At 63.8% G+C, this 18,943-nt stretch overlaps 5 protein-coding genes across 8 annotated transcripts in view; 2 read left to right on the top strand and 3 right to left on the bottom strand.

Annotated features, from left to right (window-relative positions):
- Window positions 1-4,511, bottom strand: part of CTNND1 (catenin delta 1) — a 32,371-nt gene extending 27,860 nt beyond the window's left edge. Inside the window, exon 1 of one of the 3 annotated variants that reach the window (XM_040608385.1) lies at window positions 4,413-4,511. The gene's annotated coding sequence lies outside the window, so the exon portion shown is untranslated. Of the gene's footprint in view, window positions 1-2,886; window positions 3,080-4,412 lie in introns of those variants that run through there. The other 2 variants (XM_040608391.1, XM_040608384.1) reach the window with 2 other exon arrangements.
- A 6,622-nt stretch (window positions 4,512-11,133) lies between these two features.
- On the top strand, window positions 11,134-12,646 carry BTBD18 (BTB domain containing 18). Its single transcript, XM_040609515.1, has 2 exons — window positions 11,134-11,646; window positions 11,756-12,646. Exons 1-2 carry the CDS (start codon window positions 11,388-11,390, stop codon window positions 12,556-12,558), a joined length of 1,062 nt encoding a protein of 353 aa, XP_040465449.1. The 5' UTR covers window positions 11,134-11,387; the 3' UTR covers window positions 12,559-12,646.
- Window positions 12,647-12,686: 40 nt separating this feature from the next.
- Window positions 12,687-14,151, bottom strand: SELENOH (selenoprotein H). Of its 2 annotated transcripts, XM_040609518.1 has the most exons (5): window positions 13,910-14,151; window positions 13,566-13,709; window positions 13,322-13,467; window positions 13,110-13,223; window positions 12,687-12,867 (listed from the first exon to the last, which is right to left on the bottom strand). In XM_040609518.1, the coding sequence occupies exons 2-4, from the start codon at window positions 13,706-13,708 to the stop codon at window positions 13,123-13,125; spliced, it is 390 nt and encodes a 129-aa protein (XP_040465452.1). In that variant the 5' UTR covers window position 13,709; window positions 13,910-14,151; the 3' UTR covers window positions 12,687-12,867; window positions 13,110-13,122. The 2 variants fall into 2 exon arrangements, with proteins under 2 accessions (XP_040465452.1, XP_040465450.1); XM_040609516.1 differs by having other exon boundaries at window positions 13,566-14,151.
- Window positions 14,152-14,309: 158 nt separating this feature from the next.
- On the bottom strand, window positions 14,310-17,047 carry TMX2 (thioredoxin related transmembrane protein 2). The gene is made up of 8 exons (XM_040609422.1): window positions 16,820-17,047; window positions 16,162-16,222; window positions 15,886-15,999; window positions 15,430-15,506; window positions 15,250-15,356; window positions 15,078-15,143; window positions 14,835-14,964; window positions 14,310-14,700 (listed from the first exon to the last, which is right to left on the bottom strand). The coding sequence occupies exons 1-8, from the start codon at window positions 17,006-17,008 to the stop codon at window positions 14,554-14,556; spliced, it is 891 nt and encodes a 296-aa protein (XP_040465356.1). The 5' UTR covers window positions 17,009-17,047; the 3' UTR covers window positions 14,310-14,553.
- A 200-nt stretch (window positions 17,048-17,247) lies between these two features.
- MED19 (mediator complex subunit 19) lies at window positions 17,248-18,933 on the top strand. Its single transcript, XM_040608686.1, has 5 exons — window positions 17,248-17,475; window positions 17,789-18,045; window positions 18,133-18,229; window positions 18,319-18,413; window positions 18,570-18,933. The coding sequence occupies exons 1-5, from the start codon at window positions 17,283-17,285 to the stop codon at window positions 18,636-18,638; spliced, it is 711 nt and encodes a 236-aa protein (XP_040464620.1). The 5' UTR covers window positions 17,248-17,282; the 3' UTR covers window positions 18,639-18,933.
- The last annotated feature ends 10 nt before the right edge of the window (window positions 18,934-18,943 follow it).

The raw sequence follows: 18,943 nt of genomic DNA, 5'->3' as shown, positions 1-18,943 counted from the left end.
ACCACCACGCAGCACTCGCTGCCACCTCGAAGCCCCCTCAGTGGGCTGTCACATGGCAACCCAACAGGACAAATTAACCCACGGGCCAGCCCCCATGCGCAGCAGTCCCCGCACAGGGCAAGCACAGGGACAGGCACGCCTGTGCTGAGCCAGCGGCAGCAGCAGGCAGAACAGCGCCAGCAGCCTTCCTGGGTGGCAAGGAAGGCTGATTAGCAACAAGCACAAGACAGGCAGGAGCCGGACAGACTCATCGGCCTGCTGCTGGGACTTTCCAGTACAAGACCTGGCTCTAAGAAACAGCTTCTTTCTGTGTCGTCCCCCCCCCCCGCCTTGGCCACCTTCGGGACCTCGAGGACTTTGGTCAAGAGCCCATAAATCCAGCTCCTTTCCAACAGCCGCATGCCAAGTCGCATTCCTGCACTCTGTGCCAGAGGACAACCTCCTCCACTAGCCAAGCCCTGTGTCACACACGGAGGAGCTGCTTGAATCACCCAACAGGTTTGGGTTTCGTCACCACATCCCAGCAACACCTGTTGCCTTTTATGGACCCAAACCAGCCCCACAGTTCTGCTTCTCACAGCCAGCAGGGCAGGGACAGGGAAAAAACACCATGCTGCAGAGACCTGGGTTTTTAGAGCCAGGAAGACAGCTCTGTACTTCCCTGGAGACAGCACCACCACAGTCTTGGAAGAGGGCTCCATCCTTGCCAGCAGTAAATGACAGGCAGTTACAAGGGGTTGTTAGGAAAAGAAACCAAGACTTAACCAGCACTCTCCCCTAAAGTCACAGACGCTGGTAAGCTATTTTGAGAAGCCAACAGCCTCCCAGGCATGGTCCAAGCTATGCTGTTATTTTCTGGGTGTCCTAAAGACACCCCCAGCACAGACACAATGGACCAAGGTCTTATCTTCATGCCAGAGGCTGCAGAAGGAAAAAGATGAGAGGCAATCCAGGGACAGACACGCTGGCTGCATGGTCTGGGCTGAACCATTCATCTGACTCCTAGCCCGTCTTTAGGGAAGGGATGGCTTCAAGGGCTCCTCAACCACAAAGATTGGGGCCTGACCTCCAAGTCGGAAGGGAGGAGGCTCACCCCTCCGCAGCAGCCCAGGCAAGCCCAGCGCGCGCCACTAAGCAAGCTTTCATCCTCCCACCCCTTCCAGGAAAGCTCCATGAAAGATTCCAGCAAATGCTGCACATAACAAAGGACAGTCGTTTGCATGCAACAGAGTCCCAGCCAAGTTCAATCAAGTGGAAGGAGAACAGTTTATTTTAGAAACTGCCTTTTTTTTTCTCTTTAGAGTGCACAAGTAAACACTGACAGGTAAGAGAACCTGCCTCAAGAAAAGCACTGGGAGCAAGCAAGGTAAACATGGGGAAGACTAACAATTCCTCTGCTCATGCTCTTCCCAGCCCGTGGCTTCCTGCAGGCCTGGGGGACGCTGCCCTGCTCCTCCAGCAAGGGCCCCGGCAGGCGCTGCAGATCCATCACGCACAAGAGTGCACACTGCGGGCACTGGAGACAAGAGTCTATGAGTCACCAGCCAGCCAGCCACCCACCCACACCTCACCACGTTCAGGAGACCTTCTCAGAGAAGAAAGAGCAAGGCACAGGAATGAAAGTTTCAAATACGGGCTCATTGACTACGGGATTCCCAACACAATCGGGTCCTGGAGGTGCTGAGCTTTCCCTGCTCCCTACAAAGCCGAGGACAAGCCTGTCCTAACTCCACACCAAGAACTGGGCAGCCAAGCCCAAAAGCATCCGCACAGCACAGGGGGACGTCAGGTGGAACTGCAGGAAGCTGCAGCTGGACACCACCACGAGGCTACACACACACCTCAGGTGCTCGGCTCCGGCTGAGCGGGGGCCAGGCAGAAGCCCCCGCAAGCCCGGGTGCCACAGCCCTGCGGCCCAGCCCCCGCTCAGCCTTCGGCCCGACCGCAGGTCCAGATGGCGCGCCGGTACCCCCGGCCTCACCCGATCCCTGGAAGCGCCCGGGCACCGAGCCGTTGCCCCCCCGGCCCCGACAATCGGGGGAAGCTTTGTTGTGCGGGCTCCCGCCCCAAGGCCCAGGGGCACAGCGGAGGTGTCCCTGCCGCGCCCCCCGCAGATGCCACCAGCCCTCAGGACCGAGGGCCACCGCAGCTTTCGCCCCAAGCCAAGCCCCTTCTCCGAGGGCTCCCGCTGAGCCGCCGCTCCGCCGGACGGCCCTGCCCGGCGGCTGCCCCGTTACCGCGCCCTGCGGCGGGCGGCCGCCTGCCCCACCCGCACGCTTCGCCCGCCCCGGGCACACCGGCCCCGCCAGAACAAAGGCGCGGACAAGGGCGCACCGGGGGCCGGGCCCGCCCGCGGCCGGGCGGCAGGGAGCCCGGGACAGGGCCGGAGCCCCGGCGAGGACCCCGCGGTGGGGCCGAGAGCCAGCCGCCCGCACAAAGGGAGGCGGAGGGGCCCCGCCGGTGCCGGCCGTGGGAAGCTGGCACACGGGCTGCCTTTGTTCCGGGATGGGAGAGCGGCGGGGGCGGCGAGCCGGCACCGGGCGGGGAGCGGAGCGGGGCGGCCGCCCGGCCCAGCCGCCTTTGTGTCGCTGCCCGCGGGCTCCCGGCGGGCCGGGCCCCGCCAGCGCCCCGGCCGGTCCCGCGGGGCGCAGCCCCGCCTGGCACCCCGCCCCCGGGCGGCAGCCGCTGGCCTCCGGGGCCCCGGCGCCGACCGGCCCCGGCAGCGGAGCAGCGGCCGGGCGCCGACCCCGCCGAGAGGGCCGCGGGGAGGGCGCCGGCCGCCCCGCCCCCCCATCCCGCCGCGAGGGCGTGGGGCGCCCGGCAGGCGCCGGCCCGCACCGGCCTCCCCCGGCAGGCGGCGGCGGCGCCGCCGAGAGCGAGACTCACCGTGGCCGGGCTCCTCGGCGGGCGGGGGGGAGGGTGGGCGGTCCCTCCCCGCGGTGGCAGCACGGCCGCCCGGCCCGCTCCTCGGGGACCCGCCGCTTCGGCGAGGCGAGAGGCGCGGCGCCGGGCGAGGGGTGGAGGTCCGGCGGCGCGGGCCGGGGCGGGCGCAGCGGAGCGAGGTCGGGCCTGGCCGCGCCGTGCGCCCCGCGCCGCTCCCGCACCTAAAATGGAAGTTGCTCCGGAGGGGCGGGGCGGCTCCGCCCCCTGTCGTCAGCGCCCCCCGCGCCAGCCGTGGGCGGAGCGCGGGGCCGCACGGACTGGCCATGGCGGCCGCCGCAGGGGGGGCGGCCCTGGGGGTCTGCCCCGGGTGGGGTCTGTGCCCCGTGGGGTCTGTCCTGGGGCAGTCCATCACCCTGGGCGCTGCCCCAGGGGACACGGTCCCCAGGCAGGGGTCTGCCCTCCGGTGGGATCCACCTCCAGGGAGGCTGCCCCGGGGAATCCCATCGGGGAGGCTGAGCTGCTCCCCAGGCTCGGGGTCTGCCACTGGGGTCGGGGGGTGAGGGGCTCTGGGGACAGCCCAGCCCCTGCAGAGCAGAGCCCCCTCCCCGGACTGTCCTGCCAGAGCCAGGGGGAGACATGGGACTTCATCCGGGGTGGCATTTGTCCAGCAGCAGGACTCTGCGGGGGGGCTGCGGGCCCACCCCGGGGGTCACCTCGTCCCTCTGGCTCCAGAGGGCCGGTGCTGGGTGCAGCCCTGCCAACGCTCGCCCCGGGGGAGCACCCGAGCCCCCCAGCTGGCCCTTGAACCCAGGAGCTTGTCCCAGGTGGATTCTGTCCTGCGGTATGTCCCCTGGGCTCCTGCACCGGCAACTGCAGGTGGGGTGACACAGCCAGGGAGAAATACGCTGTCAGTCAGTCTAGCCGGGGGCAGGGGGGGCCTGAAGACCCCATTGAGGGGAGCGTGACCGATTCTGGGAGGCCTGTCCTGTGGCCAAGGCCACATGGACAGCCAAAGGGCTGCAGGCGCCGGGGGGGCCTCGTGTGAGCGCGTGACAGCACCGATGAGACGGATTGCTGCGGCGGGGAGGGTGCAGGGGGCTGCATTAAGGGTGCCTGTCACAGTGGACAGGAACAGCAAGGCAGCCGGGCAAAGTGGTCCTGCTCTGTCCGACTTCCACAGCACTGAACCAAACGTGCTGCCATCCCTGCTGGCACGCAGAAACAGCAGGAGGGGACCTGGAGGGGGGGGGGGGGGGCAGGAAATCTAAACGTGAAGTTTTGCAATCGCAACTAATCTCACCAGGGAAACATAACTGCAGAGTGAGCAGCAAGCACCCTGCGAGGAAGCAGCACCACGTCCCCAGGCCTGCCGCTGCCGCTCCACGGCCACAGGGTCAGAGCTGAGCTCGGGCAGGCGGGCGCTGCGTGCGCGCTTGCACCTGCACCCCGGTGGTGGAGCATTCCCCCTTCCCCGGGGGGGCGAGGAAGTGGTGCAGAGCCTGCCCCTTCCCACCCTCCCTGCTGCTCACCCGGCAGAAGTGTTGATCCAGGTCTCCCGAAGGCGAATCTCTGGCCCTGGCTGGTGGGATCCAGGCGCTGGGGACAATCCTGCTGGCTCCTGACTACCAAGCTGTTAGTAAGATAACGATGAGAGGAAAAGAGCTGAGGAAGGTTTTGGGTGGGGATGGGTGATTCTAGGGGTAAATATGGGTGGGTTGCTCAGTGAGGTCAGGAGGGGGGGGGACAGGCCACTGCAGCCTGCGAATGTTTGGAGAAGGTAATCCCCTAGCTGGGGTGGTGTTTGCTAAGGGTGGCACAAAAAGGTGTAATGAGGAGAAATGGGATTCAGTGCATGTGAAGGGCGTGTTTAGGGAGACCCCCAAACTCTCCCTGATGTTTGATTTGTAAAACAGATCGCCCAGCCCACCGGCTGTGAAGAGCAGAGATAGCTGGCCTCTACCCCTCCCCTCCATCCCACAGCGGGGAACTGGGACCTTTTCCCTGTGTCCCTCCATCCTGGTTGTCACCCAGAATGCTGGGACCCCTCCCAGCCCTGTGGTCCAGTGAGAGCGGCTCCTGGATCTCAAATACTCCTCAGCTGCCCTCCCCTCCTCTTCACCCACACAAGAAGGAAGGTGGATGCGTCCCCCGCATCCTGGGGACAAGGAGGGAGAAGAGGTGCTCTCACGGTTCATTCTGGGAAGAGAAGTCCTCACCTGCCAGTCCCAGGGATCTCTGACACCTCCGAAGGGACAGCTCTCCCCCAGGGAAAAAGCACCACAGACACCTTGCTCCTCCAACCCAGCACCGGCTGCCACGACACGTCCACAACTGCCCGAGTTGTTTGGACAACAGGCTGTCGGTGGGGGGGGGCGCACACGTGGGCCCAGCGTGCTCACACAAACCCACCGCTCTTGGCAAAGCAAGGTTGAAAGCAGCACGAAATCTGTGGCGCTGGCATGTGGGAATCACCAGATGGGTCTGTTCCACATCAGCTGGCAAATAATTTCAGCCCACAAGTGGATTCCAAGCATGGCCCCCGGTGACTCTCCTCACCCTCCCCTATTACCACCTGAATTATCTGGCCTCCCTGCCCCACCCCAGGGAAGGTGGGTGGCCAAGAGCAGGGCATGCAAGCCATGCTAAGGCTTCACTCGTGCCTAAAAGTGTAGGAGATGCAGGCAGGACGCCCCAATGCGTGGCAGGGGACAGTGCCCAGCAGGTGGCTGCTCTTGACACTGAACACTGGCAACAGGTAAGTGGCCACCGGTGCAAAAAGCACAGGGCAGCCTTCCGCTGTGCCTGGTGTGTGGCCACGTTGTTGCTATTTCGACCAGCCCAGAAATTTAACAACCTTTAAAGTCTTCAGTTTCTTCAAAGATTAAACACACTGTTGAGAACACTCCTCTGCTGGCTCTGAGCTGGAGGTGGAGTCGGGTCTCTTTGAAGCTGAGCGAGTGCCTCTTGTCCCCAGGGCTGCAGGATGGAGCTGGACAGGGTCTATCAGTGCAATGTCAGCTCCAACTCCTGATTCAGCCGTGCCCCGGAACACCCAGTAATGCAGGCTTACTTTTGAAGGCAGGCTGAACCCTGATCCTCTGGCTTCGGCTCACCCAGCAGCAGATCATGCTCTTGTTTGAATATAACTACTGCGGCAGAGGAGTCTGCCCCACTTCTTCCTGGGAAGGAGGGATGTGTTACTAGCATGGGAAAATTTGCCCTCCTTTACAGTAATTACATGTAATAACATCTTGCATGTCCCCTGTCATCCTACAGCGCTGCTGATGCCTTATCCAGATGAGACGCCCAGAAAACGCAGCTACCACCGGAACAGAGCAACACGACTTGTTTACAAGAGAGATCAGTACTGCTCGGCGGTGGAGGACAGGAGGAAGGGGAGGCTGCTGTCGCCAGGTCCAGCGCAGGCGGTTCAGAGAGATGGCCTGCATTGTTCTAAATCAGGATAACGAGGCACTTCCGCAGCCCCTTTCCTATGGGAATCCCAACAGGTTGTTGTCTTCCCCCTGCACAAGGGGAAGCGTGGCACCAGGGGGGTGAACCGACTCATCTGTCGGACGCCAGGGTTAAAAGGGTGGGGGGAAGCTGGGGCTGCCAGAGCTTTTCAGCCCTAATGCGAAGATGCCAAGCAATAAAGCAAGTCCACAGTCCACACCGACACCTTCCCAGAGCAGCGTCTGGCAGCTCCACATGCTCGCCATGGCATTGAGTCAGAGGAAAGCGAGACATCTGCCTCCTGCCCACTGCCTGCTGTGCCCAGCTCTCCCGTGCCTACCCTGCACACCGGCCCACTGCTAGCCTTTGACATCTGACCTCGCTGCACGCCATCGCACTCCTGAACTGTCAAATTCCTATTACACCTTTTGCTCAAATGTGCAAATGTTTTAATTTTTAATTAATAATATATTTTGTTACATTTTTTTACATTATTTACAACAAAATAAATAAAAAAAATATTACTGGAGCGTGCACAGAAATTAATATTTTTTTACATTTTTTTACATTATTTACAACAAAATAAATTAAAAAAATAAATGACTGAAGTGTGCAGAGAAATCTCCTTCCCTCCCAGCCCCGCCGTGATCTACCACTACTTACAACCTCGTCTTCCTCTCCACCTCTAGCTCTTTTCCCAGCCACGGACCCCTGCCTTCATCCTTCCCCTTCTGTGACAGCTGCAGCAAAGTGTGAGCTACCTCCCAAGAACAGGGCAACAGAGGCGGCTCCTGTGCTGCAGTGTAGCAACAAAAGCAAAAGGGGACCTCACTGGAAAACAGTCCTGGCTGTCAGTGAGACCCAAGGTGGGAATTTCCGTTCTCCTAAAGAAACCAGCTAAGAATCTGCTGTTTTGCAGCCTTGGGAAGACACGACTTGTCCTGTGGGGAGGCCTCTCTTCCCTCTTCAGAGAGAGCCTGGATAACCAGCGCACATTTAGGCTACCTCCAGGCTAAGCTACCTTCCCTTCTCCTCCCCAGTGAATCCCACCAGGAGATAAACCTGGCTTGACATACCTGATCCACTGAGTCACCGAGGGCTGTGCCCAGCAGCCCACCAAGGACAGCTGCCAGAGTCCCCACCTCAGTAATGCAGGGGCTGTGCCTCAGGTAACCAGCTTCTGAACACCAGAAGGTGGACAGAAGGGTTCACGGTCCTACATGTTTTGCTGGGGTGGCAGCGAGAGCTACTGTCACATTCTTTTCAGCCAGCAGATTCTGGCAGCAAATATGGTCACCGGTCTTTAAAGAGAGGGGTCAACGGAACAAAAAGCTATCAGTGCTTTTTCCAGCATAGATTGTTTGGCTTTGGGTACTAGTAAAAGTTACATTCATAAAAGGCCTCTTTTGTGCATCTACAGTGGGGGTGTTTGCTGGTATTGCCAGATCAAATCTCAGTGAATTTTAGGGGCAGACAAGGCTATTGGCGAGGAGGGAGAGGCAGCACATGCAGCTGCCGGGGGTGCAGCGGAGAAGTGGGCTTTGCGTGACAGGGATTAGCACTGTTGCCGCTGTGAAATACTAAAACAGCCTGAAAGCAAGGGGCCTGTTGTCTGCGCGGGGCCCAGGGTGGTGTGTCGCTGCCCGAAAGCAGTTCCATGGCCCTGCTAGGGCAGTGTGCCCTCCAGACAGACTGAGCCTGACTCACAGGCAGTCCATCCCGCCGGCAGGCCTGCAGGCTTTTCGACCACCCTGTGCCCACTGCGTGCTCTGTCCCAGTCCCAGGAAATGTGGCTGACACCCTTTCCCACAGCCGCCACTGGGGCTCCGGTCCCACTCACTGTCACAGGACACACCAGGCTGTCCATGGGGTGACTGTTCCAGGCTCTGCAAGGCATCGGCATCCCATTAGCAGAGGAGTATCTGTGCCACATTCCACCTAAAAAACACTTTCCGTAGGCCAGGGAAGCTCGCATGGCAAGGGTGGACTCTGGCCTTGCACAGGAGCACACGTGGGAGCTGTTTTGCGCAGCGTGAGCCTAACTAATGCCTCCAGAGCTGAGGGACTTTGTCCCTCCTGTCATCTGTCAGCTCAAGAGCCCATGGGGCCTCCAAACCCCCTGTGCTCTCCGCCAGGGGTGCAGGGTGTGTGCTCCCCCTTCACCCAAGGAGGTGGCTGCAGCAACCAGCTTTCTGTTCCTCCTCCAGACAGAAGAGCCGCCGGTGGCCCTGAGCATGTCCCAGGACAGGGAGAGACATTGGGTTGCTTGCCCTTTTATCAGCCCAGCCTCTGGGATGACCTCAGGAGTGGGAAGAGGGACACAAAGGGGAGGGAAGAGCCCAGTTCTGCCTTGGTCTCCTCCCTGGGGTGGACAAGCAAATGCAGCTCTTTCCTCCACAGCCTGAGCAAGGTGACCGGGTGAACGCCTTGGCCTCTGCTCCTAGCCTGGGAGGGGATTTCTCAAGCCACATGAAAGGGAGGAGAGGAGACGCCAGGCATTTCTCCCCTCTTGACGACTGGTGCTTCTGGTGAAGAAAAGTGAGGGCAGGTGTTCTGTTTCTCTTTGCAGCAGGGCTGCAGAGGCACAGGGGATGGGAGTGGGTCCTGTCCCCGAGCCAGCACCAAAGATTCAGGCTTTCCAGTAGTTGGGACATTGCCTCTCATCTGCTGATTGCGAGGGTAAGTCCTCTGAATCAGCACCTTGGGATTTTGTAATTTCACTTCGCTCTGCCTCTGTGTCTTTCCTTTGACATCTCTGCCCCACCTGGCTGACCAGGCTGGAAGGTGATTTCCACTGCTGATGTCCCTCCACCTGCAGGCTCCCTGTCAGAGCATCTGCTTGCACCACAGCCTTGGCTGGAGAGGAAGGGGGTTTCTTCTCAGCTTTGCTTTTGATCCCTGCTCAATAAACTCCCCTTCTCCCTACTCTGCTGTCTCAGCATGGCTGGGGCACGACAGAAAATATTACTCAGCAGAGTGGAAGTCAAGACAGCCCACCATGTCCCAGGGCCAGTTATGTCTCTTCTGTAGGGTTGCAGAGGTCTTCTCTGAAGCTGAAAGTGCTTCCCATGGGGAAGTTTCCAGGGACGGGACCAAGGGTGCAGGGGCCGACATAGACCCGCAGGTGGATCACCAGGCTGGGGTTGGATTTAAAAACATGACGCAGAGGTAGCTGGATTCTGGAATCGGCAGGCAGACCCCTCAGTCAGCATCTGGATCCATCTGCTCCCGGTGAATTCAAGCTTTCCAACTGACAGCTCCGATCACTGTAATTCCAAAAGATTGTGAGGGGTGGGGGAGGAAACATCTCTATTTTTCTTCTATTTTTATGAGCATATGATAGCACTTTGATACAAAATTACTTGTTTTGCTGTATCCCTCGGTATTTAGGGCCAGGCTCCAAACCACCCGAGGTCAATGGAAAGACTGCCACTAACCTCAGCAGCCACTGGCCCAGACCCATCATCAGGCACTTTCTTTCTTGCTTTGCATCCATTTTGCATGCAGCAAAAACGGAGAAAAGAAAAAACCACCCTCACATGTCAGATCCATCTGCAAAGCCATGGAAAGTATCAGGGGATGATACCGCATTTGAAAACTTTGTAGGTTAAAATCTACAGCGTCATCTAGACTCCTATTCTTCTGCAGCGCCTGAAATTTCCACCCACTTTGGTTGTTTTTAAGAACAGCTAGTATCTCCGGGCAATCAGGCTGGGATTATTATAATTGTTGTTCGTGTGTGTGGAGTGACTGACGCAGATGTTTTTACAATGGATGCTTTATAAAATGACAAAATACTTTCAAACTAAGTAGGCAGCATCGTTTGCATGAAGGACAGCTTCCCAAGCACCCACTATCAATCTTCCCCTTCAGAAGCCTGCTGTGTGTGTGCCCCACTCCTCCCAAAAGGCGTCAGCGAGCCGCGAAAACACCATTTCTCACACACAGGGCCACAGTAGATTTTGAAAACCTGAAACAAGGCCCGGCACAGGGCTCTGAGCTGACCAACCCCAGCACCACATTGCCAGAAGAGCTGCTTTGCAGACAGCACGCTCCCCAGTCACTTATCCTGTGTGCTTCAGTGCCACAGCGCCAGCGACCATGAGCAGCATGGCGCTCCCACCTCGCGTTGTGGCCTGGCAGCCTTGCCTGTGGGCCTGCAGAGCGAGGGTGAAGGCTGGACGGGCCAGGCTGATGCCCACGCCCCTGCCCTGCAGGGTGGTGGCGGGAGGGCGTGGGGCAGCCTGTGGCACGGTGTTGTGCCCACAGCACGGTGTCGGGCCCGTGGCTCGGTGTCGGGCCCGTGGCCTGCCACCTCACATGCTCCAAAGCCTAGGGGCTGCCTGCAGCAAAGGCCTGAGCTGAACGCCATGTTGCAGTAGGCCATGAGCCTTCTCTGCCAGGCTGCCGGCACAGAGGAAGGCTAAGGGGGATGGCCAGGGTCGCAGCAGGAGTGCGGGGGGGGGGTGGGGAGGGCTCCGCTAGGCTCCCGGGCGTGCAGGCCGCAGCCCCGCGATGCCGGCCCTGCCATAGCGGCACACCGCCCCTCCCCGCCCGGTCCCGCCCTCACGCCCTTCCTGCCGCGAGTCCCATTGGCTGGCGGAGCGCGATTGGCTGGCGGGTGGGCCAATGGAGGCTGCCGCTGGGCGGGGCGAGCGGCGAGGCCACGCCAGACGTTGGGCACGAGGCACGCACGTGCTGCGCGGCAGGGGACCACGAGTGGCCGACCCTCCTCGGCAGACCCTCCTCGGCGGCAGGTTCGCGGCGGGCCCGGGGCTGCCCGCCCACAGCGGGGGGAAGGGGGGCGAGGGCCCAAACCCCCAGCCCACCGGGTTCCCCCCGGCGGAGCGCCGCGGGTGGCGCCCCCTGGCGGCCCAGCGGAACCCCGGGGGTTTCCCGGCCCGGTGGCTACACGTGGCCGGTGCCCGGGCCCGTGGGGTGCCACACGGGCACTGCATGGGTGCACAGGCTGCCCGGTGCTGTGTGCAGGCATTGCAGGGTGATGGTGCAGCAGTGCTGGCTGTTGCACAGCTGCACGGGCGCTGCAAAACATGCCTCCGCCCACGCTCCTCTGCAGGCCCCACTACATCCTGGTCCCAAACCATTCTGGCCAGTCCACTACGGGGATGGTGAGTGCTGGTCCCGGGTCCCCAGCTCTGCGCTGTCCCCACAGGGTGCCCATGGGCTCTCCATCAGCCACCCCGAGGCTGCTCTACCGCAGCACCCGCCTGCTCCGCAAAGCCTTCCAGCAGCTCCACCAGCAGCAGCAGCGAGGGGACGTTTTCTGCGACGCAGTCCTGCAGGCTGAAGGTGAGCAGGCAGCATGGCTCAGGGAACTGGGGGCCCAGGAGCCGCAACCCCCAGGAAGGGCAGCCAGGGCTTCGGGGTGGTGACGGCCACTGCACTGTTGGCTTTGCAGGCGAGGCAGTGGTGGCCCACTGCTGCGTCCTCTCCGTCTGCAGCCCCTTCTTCATGGAGCAGCTGGGTCAGAAGCTGCCCCCCCAGGGTTGCAGGGTGGTGCTGGAGCTGGGGGGGCTGAAGATTGGGGCACTGCGCAAGCTGGTGCACTTCCTCTACACCGCTGAGCTGGAGGCCACACAGGAGGAGGTGCAGGAGGTGCTGGCAGCTGCCCGCCACCTTCGTGTCACTGAGCTCGAGTCCCTGGAGCTCCGGGAGGGACGCCTGGTCAGGCTGGGACCCCAGCGGCAGCTCAATCGCTCCTGCCTGCGCGCCCCCCAGCATGTCTCCCCCGTGACAGTGGGTCACAGGGCTGAGCCCAGGGTCAATGCCGTCCCCCCGTGTGAGGGGCCACGCACTCAGGGGACCGTGCAGCCCAGCTCTGTGGGGCGGATGAAACTGCGAAAGGTGGAGAGCTGGGGGTGCTGGGAGGTGGTGCAGGAGAGGCAGCCCCCCACTGTGCCCAGCACGGTGGCAGTGAGTGACAAGGGGCTGACGGAACCGCAGCCACCCCTGCACGCAGGTGCACTGGGGCAAGCAGGTGGGCACTCTCCCCCACAGCGGGCCTGGAGGAAGCAGGGCCAGGTGCCTCCCCCACCCCAGCAGGGCTGCAGGCAAGCGGTGCCTCTGGGGGACCCCCTGGGGGACTCCGATGAGGAGGAGGTGGATGTAGGGACAGTGGAGCCATGCCTGCCCCCCAGCACTGTCTGTGTCTGGCCCTGTCCCTCATCCGAGTCAGATGAGGAGGTGGATGTCCTCACCTAGGGGGGGGCTGGTGCTGCTGCCTGCCCTCAGGGCAATGTGGCAGAGCTGCCCTCACCCCAGGCCCAGAGGCTGCAGCAGCCCCGGGCTACATGGCGTTGAAATAAAGTGTTAGCACTGGTGGAGCTTCACTGTGGGCTGCCAAGCTTTATTGGGGAATTTTGGGGGGACACAGGGGGATGCAGGGGCTCCGGCAGTGGCTGCTTGCGGCAGAGCTGCAGCATCGGAGACGGGACTGGGGCTCTTGGGTGTGCCCCACTTCATCTCGCCTCTTCATAGATGCTCACACCGCAGGTGCCAGTGCCAGCTTGGCTGTGGGGAGGGTGGTGGTGCGTGGTTCCTGTTCTCATCACGTCCTTGTCCCCATCCTGTCCCACTCTTCTCCCTGTCCCATCCCCGTCTCCATCCCATCCCATCGCAGTCCCATCCTGCCCCTGTCCCCATCATGTCCCGTCCCTGTTCCCATCCCATGCCTGTCTCCAGCCCATCTCATCTTTGTCCCCATCCCGCCTCTGTCCCCCATCCCATCCTGTCCCTCTCCTGTCCCCACGCACCTGGCTGCCACCTCTATGCCAGGTTGCTCTTCAGGGCTTCCACCACGGCCTCTGGCTGGGGGAACTTCAGCTTGCGCGGCGGCCCCTTCTTGATGCCACTCCACAGTTCCACGGCTGGGGAGGACAAGGGGGGACAGGTCAGGGGGGCAAGGGGGGACAGGTCAGGGGGGCAAGGGGTCCACCCGCCCCCCACCCCCGCCCCTGGCACTCACTGCTGCCATCCTCCTTCACCAGGGACACCTCGAAGCTGTTCCTGCGCGGCTGCCGGGGGTTGATGTCCACGGGGAGGTGGGCTACGGCCCCGCGCAGGGCCTCACTCACCGCCGCCGCCGTGCGCCCGAACACCCGTCAGCTCTTGCTGGGGGGAGCACAGGGCAGGGGCGTCAGCACCTGGGGAAGGGGCTCCGCACCCCGGGGGTGGGTCGGCACCGCGCGAGGGCACCCCGCCTGGCTCACCAGTGCTCGATGACGACGCGGGGGCCCGTGACCCCCGGGCTGCCCTCGCCCTGGGCGCGCAGCCGCTTCTGCGGGGCTGCAGCCTGCTCCAGTGCCTCGGCCGGCGGCTGCCGGGCCCCGCGCTTCCTGCCGCGGGAAGCCATCCTGCGGGGAGCCCGCTGCGGGGCGGGGGGGGGGGGGAAGCAGTGACGAGGCTCCGCAGGGGGAACGAGACCGGGGCACCCACTGAAGGGGGGTGAAAGGGAGGCGCCCACTGGGGTCCCGCCACGTAGGGTGATGCGGTGTCCCCAGAAACCCCGCCGGGGGGGGGGGGGAAGGGGAAGAACGGAACCCGCGTCTCCTACCTGCCGCGCCGCGTGCCGGACTGGGGCGCTGCGCCGGGCTGTGCCCTAGGGTGAGCCGCAGGAGGGGGGCGGCGGGGGGCGGTAGGAGGCTATCACAGCTGAACGGCGCCCGGAGCCCGCGGGAACCGGGAAGGCACCCCCATACTCAGCCCGCTCGCCTCCGCGGGACCATCTGACCCTTCCCGGGGCAACGGCGAAGTGCCGGGCCGGCCCGCTGTTACCTCCGCCTCCCCCTCCCCGGCAGGGGCAGTGGTTCCGCCCGCGTGCCCCTTCCCGCCGTGCTGCCGACGCAGTCGCGGCAGCCAACCAGCGCGCACAGCCCAGCCGCGCGCCGCCCGAAGCCCCGCCCCCAGCGCTCAGCCCCGGCCCCCCCACGGACACGGACACGGACACGGACACGGACCCGGACCGTTTATTGTCAGCGATGAGGATGAGCGTTAACCGAAGGCGGGGTCTGTCCTAGTGCCTGTCCCCGCCGGCACCGGGGTCCTGCCCGCCGGGGCTCCCCCGCTCTCCCGGGGCAGGGCCAGGACACGCCCCACGGAGCAGGCCGCAGGCAGGGCCGAGCGGGCGGGCAAGCCCTGCGGGGCCGGTGCCACCGGGGTGACGGTGACGCGACGATGGGTGATGACAGAGGGCAGCTTCTACTTGTCCTTCTTGGTCTCCCCGTCGGGGTGCCCGGCAGCCGCCTGTTGGACAGAGGGCTCCTCGGGCCCCTCCTCCCGCGGCTTCGACTGCTTCTTGGCTTTCTGGTAAAGCTCGTTGAGGTTGAACTCCCGGATCACGTTTTCCTGCGGCCCAGAGACAGTGTTGGCACCCCCGGGGACCCCCGCAGCCCCTACCCTTCCCAGGTCACAGGCTGGCTGCCAATCCCCATCCTGCCCTGGGGTGGGGGGTGGGCAGCGGGCTGGAACATCCCACCCACCTCAGAGAAGGTCCAGGAGACAGCCCGACCCTTCTTGTCGATCTGTGGCCGACGCATGGTCTCTGTCCCACCCTGGAAGAGGATGAGGGTGGGCAGCTGCTTTGTGAGGGGTGAGGTGCTGACCTTGTACCTGCGGTGGGAGGGGGAGAGGCTGATGGTGACCCTCGGGCAGCTGCAGCTGGGGGCTCCCATGGACTCTGCCCCAGCACAGATCCCACCGCCCAGGCTGTCTTCCCACCAGACCTGGTGCTGACGTCCGTGTACCGGCCGACATCCACCTTCCCGAAGTGCAACCCCGAGCAGTTGTACCTGGGGAGGATGGAGGGACATGGCTGCCAGTGCCACGGGTGACTGCAGGGCTGGGTGCAAGCCCTGGCCCCGCGACTCACCAGGGCCCCCGGCAGGCGCCACTCACTTGAGAGAGAGGTCAGCAAAGATGGGGGCGAAGGACTGGCACTCGCTGGACCAGTTGGCAAAGAACTCGACGATCCAGGTCACCCGCTTGTCCCGCTCCAGCTCCTCCTGCAGCAGGGGTGTGGGGCTTAGCAGGGGACACAAGCACAGCCCGCCAGCACCCCCCTCAGGAGGTACTCACATCTATGGTCTTGTCGCTGAAATACTTGATGTACTCAGGGCCCATGTAGAGGGGGGGCTTGCACGTCATCAGGAACACTGCAACAACAGCGGCCCTGAGCCCCCCCACCCCCCAGTGCCTGGAAGGCCCAGGATGGGTTTGGGATGAGGCTCCTCCTTTCCCAGAGCAGCCATGGGGAACCACGGCAGAGTGAGCCCTGGGGCAGGCAGACTTCCTTGAGCCCTGCCTCACCCACTGCTGCCCCCAAGCCCGAGCCCACGGAAGCTCCTCACACCTGCAGCCCCCTCCAGCAACAAAGGCCAAAGGTTGACCCCACAGCAAGAGGGAGCTCTGGCTCATCCAGCCAGGTGGCACAGGGGACAGGTAGGGACGGCTGGTGCTGAGGGCAGGCCAAGCCATGCCAAGGAGGCACTGCTGCTGCCTCCAGTGCTCTGGGCTCCCCCTGGCAGATCTCACCTATGCAGAGCGTGAGGTAGAGCAGGCCCATGCGGATGTCGAGGCGGAAGAAGAGGATGGCATTTGCCACTTTGCTGAACATGAAAATGTTCCCGATGTGCTGCTCCACAGTGACTGTGGAAGGGAAAGAGGGATAGAAGATGGGACCAGATCCCCCCAGAAGACAAGGGAGATCTTGAGGGAGGGCCAGATTTGGTCCTCCAGACCCCAATCCACTCAGCTTCTCAGGGAAGGTCCCTTAAGCAGCCCCACCCCGCAGCACAGGCCCCAACTCACTGGAGCGTCGGTTCTTCATCATCACGATGGCGCTGAGGAACATGAGGATCTCCACCTCCCGCTGGGACAGGAGAGATGGTGTGAGCAGGAGGCACCCATGGGACCCTGCAGCCACAGCAGAGCCTGGGAGCGGCCACCAGTGCCAACCACAGCCCTATTGTCCTCCCATAGTCAGGCTGCTCCTGGCCCAGCCTGGCACCGGCATGAGTGGCTGTGCCAGGCCCTGCTGGCCCCAGCTCTCTGCCAGCTCCCTGCCTCCTCCTGCAGCTCCTTCCCCTCTGGATCTTGAGAGGGAGGCAGCAAGGAGGAGGCTGCCCCTGCCACAACAGGCACGGCCTCCCACCCTCACCAGCACCTGAGGAGCCCTCAGCAGCGGGAGAGCATCGGCAGAGCAATGACAGCGGCTGCTGGTCTTCCCCCTCCCTCAGCTGGGCCGGCTGCAGCCCTAGCAGACAGCCGGGCACAGGGGCTCGGGGATGGGCGGCAGAGCCAGGTCAAGCCCGGCAGGCTGCACGAGTGGGAGGGGAGCCAGGCCCGCCCGGGGAACACCGGGGCGGGCACAGGGGGCGCAGGCACGGGGGGGGGGGGGGGAGCACGGGGAGGGGGCGGGCTCGGGCCCAGAGCGGGCCCGGGTCAGCGGCAGGCCGGGCCGCCTCACCCAGTCGAAGTCGCAGGGGTTGCCGTCCTCCCGCTGGGAGGGTAGCCCTTGGCAGAGCGGCGGGACCTTGCGGACGAGCAGGAAGGCGGTGGCGAGCAGGGCGGAGAGCGGGTAGTAGGGCCGCGCCAGCCAGCGGCACAGCCCCGGCACCGAGTACAGCAGCGCCAGCAGCGGCGCCAGCACCGCCATCTTGCCCTCTGCTCAGCAGCTGCCGCACGGCCGCCCTGCTCCTATTGGCCCGCTCATCTGCGGGAGGCGGAACGCCCTGCGGCCCCGCCGGCCAATAGCAAGCGGCGCTGCCCGGCGCTCCCCATACGGCGGCGGGCCAATGAGGGGGGAGGAGAGAAGCGGCCAATCAGAAGGCTGGGACCGAGTCTCCCGTAGCAACGGGGGCAGCGGGCGGGGCCTGAGGGGCGCTCGGCCAATCGCGGCGGGGCGGCCCCGCGCGGGGCACGCCGGGAAGATGGAGAACTTCTCGGCGCTGTTCGGCGGGGCTGAGCCACCGCCCGCCGCCGCCGCCGCCCTGGGCTTTGGGCCCGCCAAGGCGCCGGGCGCCGGGGCCGCTCCGGCTCCCGCCTCCGCTGCGCCGCCGCCGGGCGAAGACGCGGCCCGCAAGGCCGCCGCCGGCCCCTTCTACTTGCTGCGGGAGCTGCCAGGTGCGGGGCGGGGCCGCGGGGCGGGGGCGGGCGTCGCACTCGGCCAATCGGCACGGCGGAGCTGGGGCGCAGTGGTGACTGGCCGCGCGACGGGCCAATGAGAGGAGAGAGTGGCAGACAGGGCGGCGTGAACTGACAGCGCGACAGGCCAATGCGCGCGCGGGAGGGCGGGGCCAAGCTGTTCGTTTTCGAATGGGGAAGTGGGGCTGGGGCGAGGGTCCCGGGGCGGGGGCGGGGGGGTCCCCGACGGTGGGATGGGGCGGCCTGGCTGGGCGGCAGCACCACCCCATCTCCCCCCCCGCGGCGGGCGCAGGCACCACGGAGCTGACGGGCAGCACCAACCTGATCACGCACTACAACCTGGAGCACGCCTACAACAAGTTCTGCGGCAAGAAGGTGAAGGAGAAGCTCAGCAACTTCCTCCCCGACCTGCCCGGCATGATCGACCTGCCCGGCTCCCACGACAACAGCAGCCTGCGCTCCCTCATCGAGAAGCCCCCCATCTGTGGCAGTTCCTTCACCCCCCTCACTGGCACCATGCTGACGGGCTTCCGCCTCCACGCTGGCCCGGTGAGCCCGGGGCTGAGGGCTGGGGGGCGGCCCCTGGGGCAGGAGGTGCCCGGCCCCGCCTGACCAGCCCTGGTCTCCTCTCCCCAGCTGCCTGAACAGTGCCGGCTGATGCACATCCAGCCACCCAAGAAAAAGAACAAGCACAAGCACAAGCAGAGCCGCACCCAGGATCCTGTCCCCCCAGGTATGGGGCTGCGCTTCACCGCCGCAGCCGTCCCCTCTTCCCTTCAGCCCCAGGGAGGCCCAGCTCATCCAGCCCTCTCGTTTCTCCAGAAACCCCCTCAGACTCCGATCACAAGAAGAAAAAGAAGAAGAAAGAGGAGGATCCAGAACGGAAGAGGAAGAAGAAAGAAAAGAAGAAAAAGAAGGTGGGTGGGGAGAGCCGCGGCCTGATACCCAGCCTGTGCCCACCCTAGGGGCCGTCTGGCAGTCGCAGGGCCTGGAGCCAGCGCGTGGCCATTCCCCAGGGATGCTGCTGTCAAGCAGGAGGTCTCACGGGATACCTGTCTGTCCTTCCTCTGCAGAACCGGCACAGCCCGGAGCACCCAGGGGTGGGCGGCTCCCAGGCCAGCAGCAGCAGCAGCTTGCGGTGAGGCCGTGCCGGCGCCGCCCCGGGAATCCCCCAGCCGGCGGGAACAGCCTTGACTGACCTGGGAGGGACTCATCCCTCTTGTGGCGCTCGGCACGGGGGCACGGGCTGGCCTGTCCCCCCACCCTGGCAGAGAGGACACCCCCACAGCCCCCCACTTGTGTCGTGCTGCCAACTGGGACCAGGGGACACGGACTGCTGGCACTGAGGTTGCCAACCTTGGCCTTTTATACCAACACAGCCCGGTGCATCAGGGCCTCTCCTTTTTAGTCACCTTTTGATTAAAGTCTCTGCTCTGAGGAGGGGCTG

Source organism: Falco naumanni, chromosome 10 (genome assembly GCF_017639655.2).
Source record: "Falco naumanni isolate bFalNau1 chromosome 10, bFalNau1.pat, whole genome shotgun sequence".
Taxonomy (NCBI): domain Eukaryota; kingdom Metazoa; phylum Chordata; class Aves; order Falconiformes; family Falconidae; genus Falco; species Falco naumanni.
This window is presented reverse-complemented; position numbering and strand designations above follow the sequence as displayed.

What these genes read in the sequence shown, in the direction of transcription:
- BTBD18 (XM_040609515.1), top strand. Translation starts at nt 11,388, where the DNA reads ATGCCTCCGCCCACGCTCCTCTGCAGGCCCCACTACATCCTGGTCCCA. An exon ending in CGCAGTCCTGCAGGCTGAAG is followed by an intron (nt 11,647 to 11,755) that starts GTGAGCAGGCAG and finishes TTGGCTTTGCAG; the next exon opens with GCGAGGCAGTGGTGGCCCAC.
- TMX2 (XM_040609422.1), bottom strand. Translation starts at nt 17,008, where the DNA reads ATGGCGGTGCTGGCGCCGCTGCTGGCGCTGCTGTACTCGGTGCCGGGG. An exon ending in ACCCCTGCGACTTCGACTGG is followed by an intron (nt 16,223 to 16,819) that starts GTGAGGCGGCCC and finishes CTCCTGTCCCAG; the next exon opens with CGGGAGGTGGAGATCCTCAT. An exon ending in GATGAAGAACCGACGCTCCA is followed by an intron (nt 16,000 to 16,161) that starts GTGAGTTGGGGC and finishes TCCCTTCCACAG; the next exon opens with TCACTGTGGAGCAGCACATC.
- MED19 (XM_040608686.1), top strand. Translation starts at nt 17,283, where the DNA reads ATGGAGAACTTCTCGGCGCTGTTCGGCGGGGCTGAGCCACCGCCCGCC. An exon ending in CCAGGATCCTGTCCCCCCAG is followed by an intron (nt 18,230 to 18,318) that starts GTATGGGGCTGC and finishes TCGTTTCTCCAG; the next exon opens with AAACCCCCTCAGACTCCGAT. An exon ending in AAGAAAAGAAGAAAAAGAAG is followed by an intron (nt 18,414 to 18,569) that starts GTGGGTGGGGAG and finishes CTTCCTCTGCAG; the next exon opens with AACCGGCACAGCCCGGAGCA.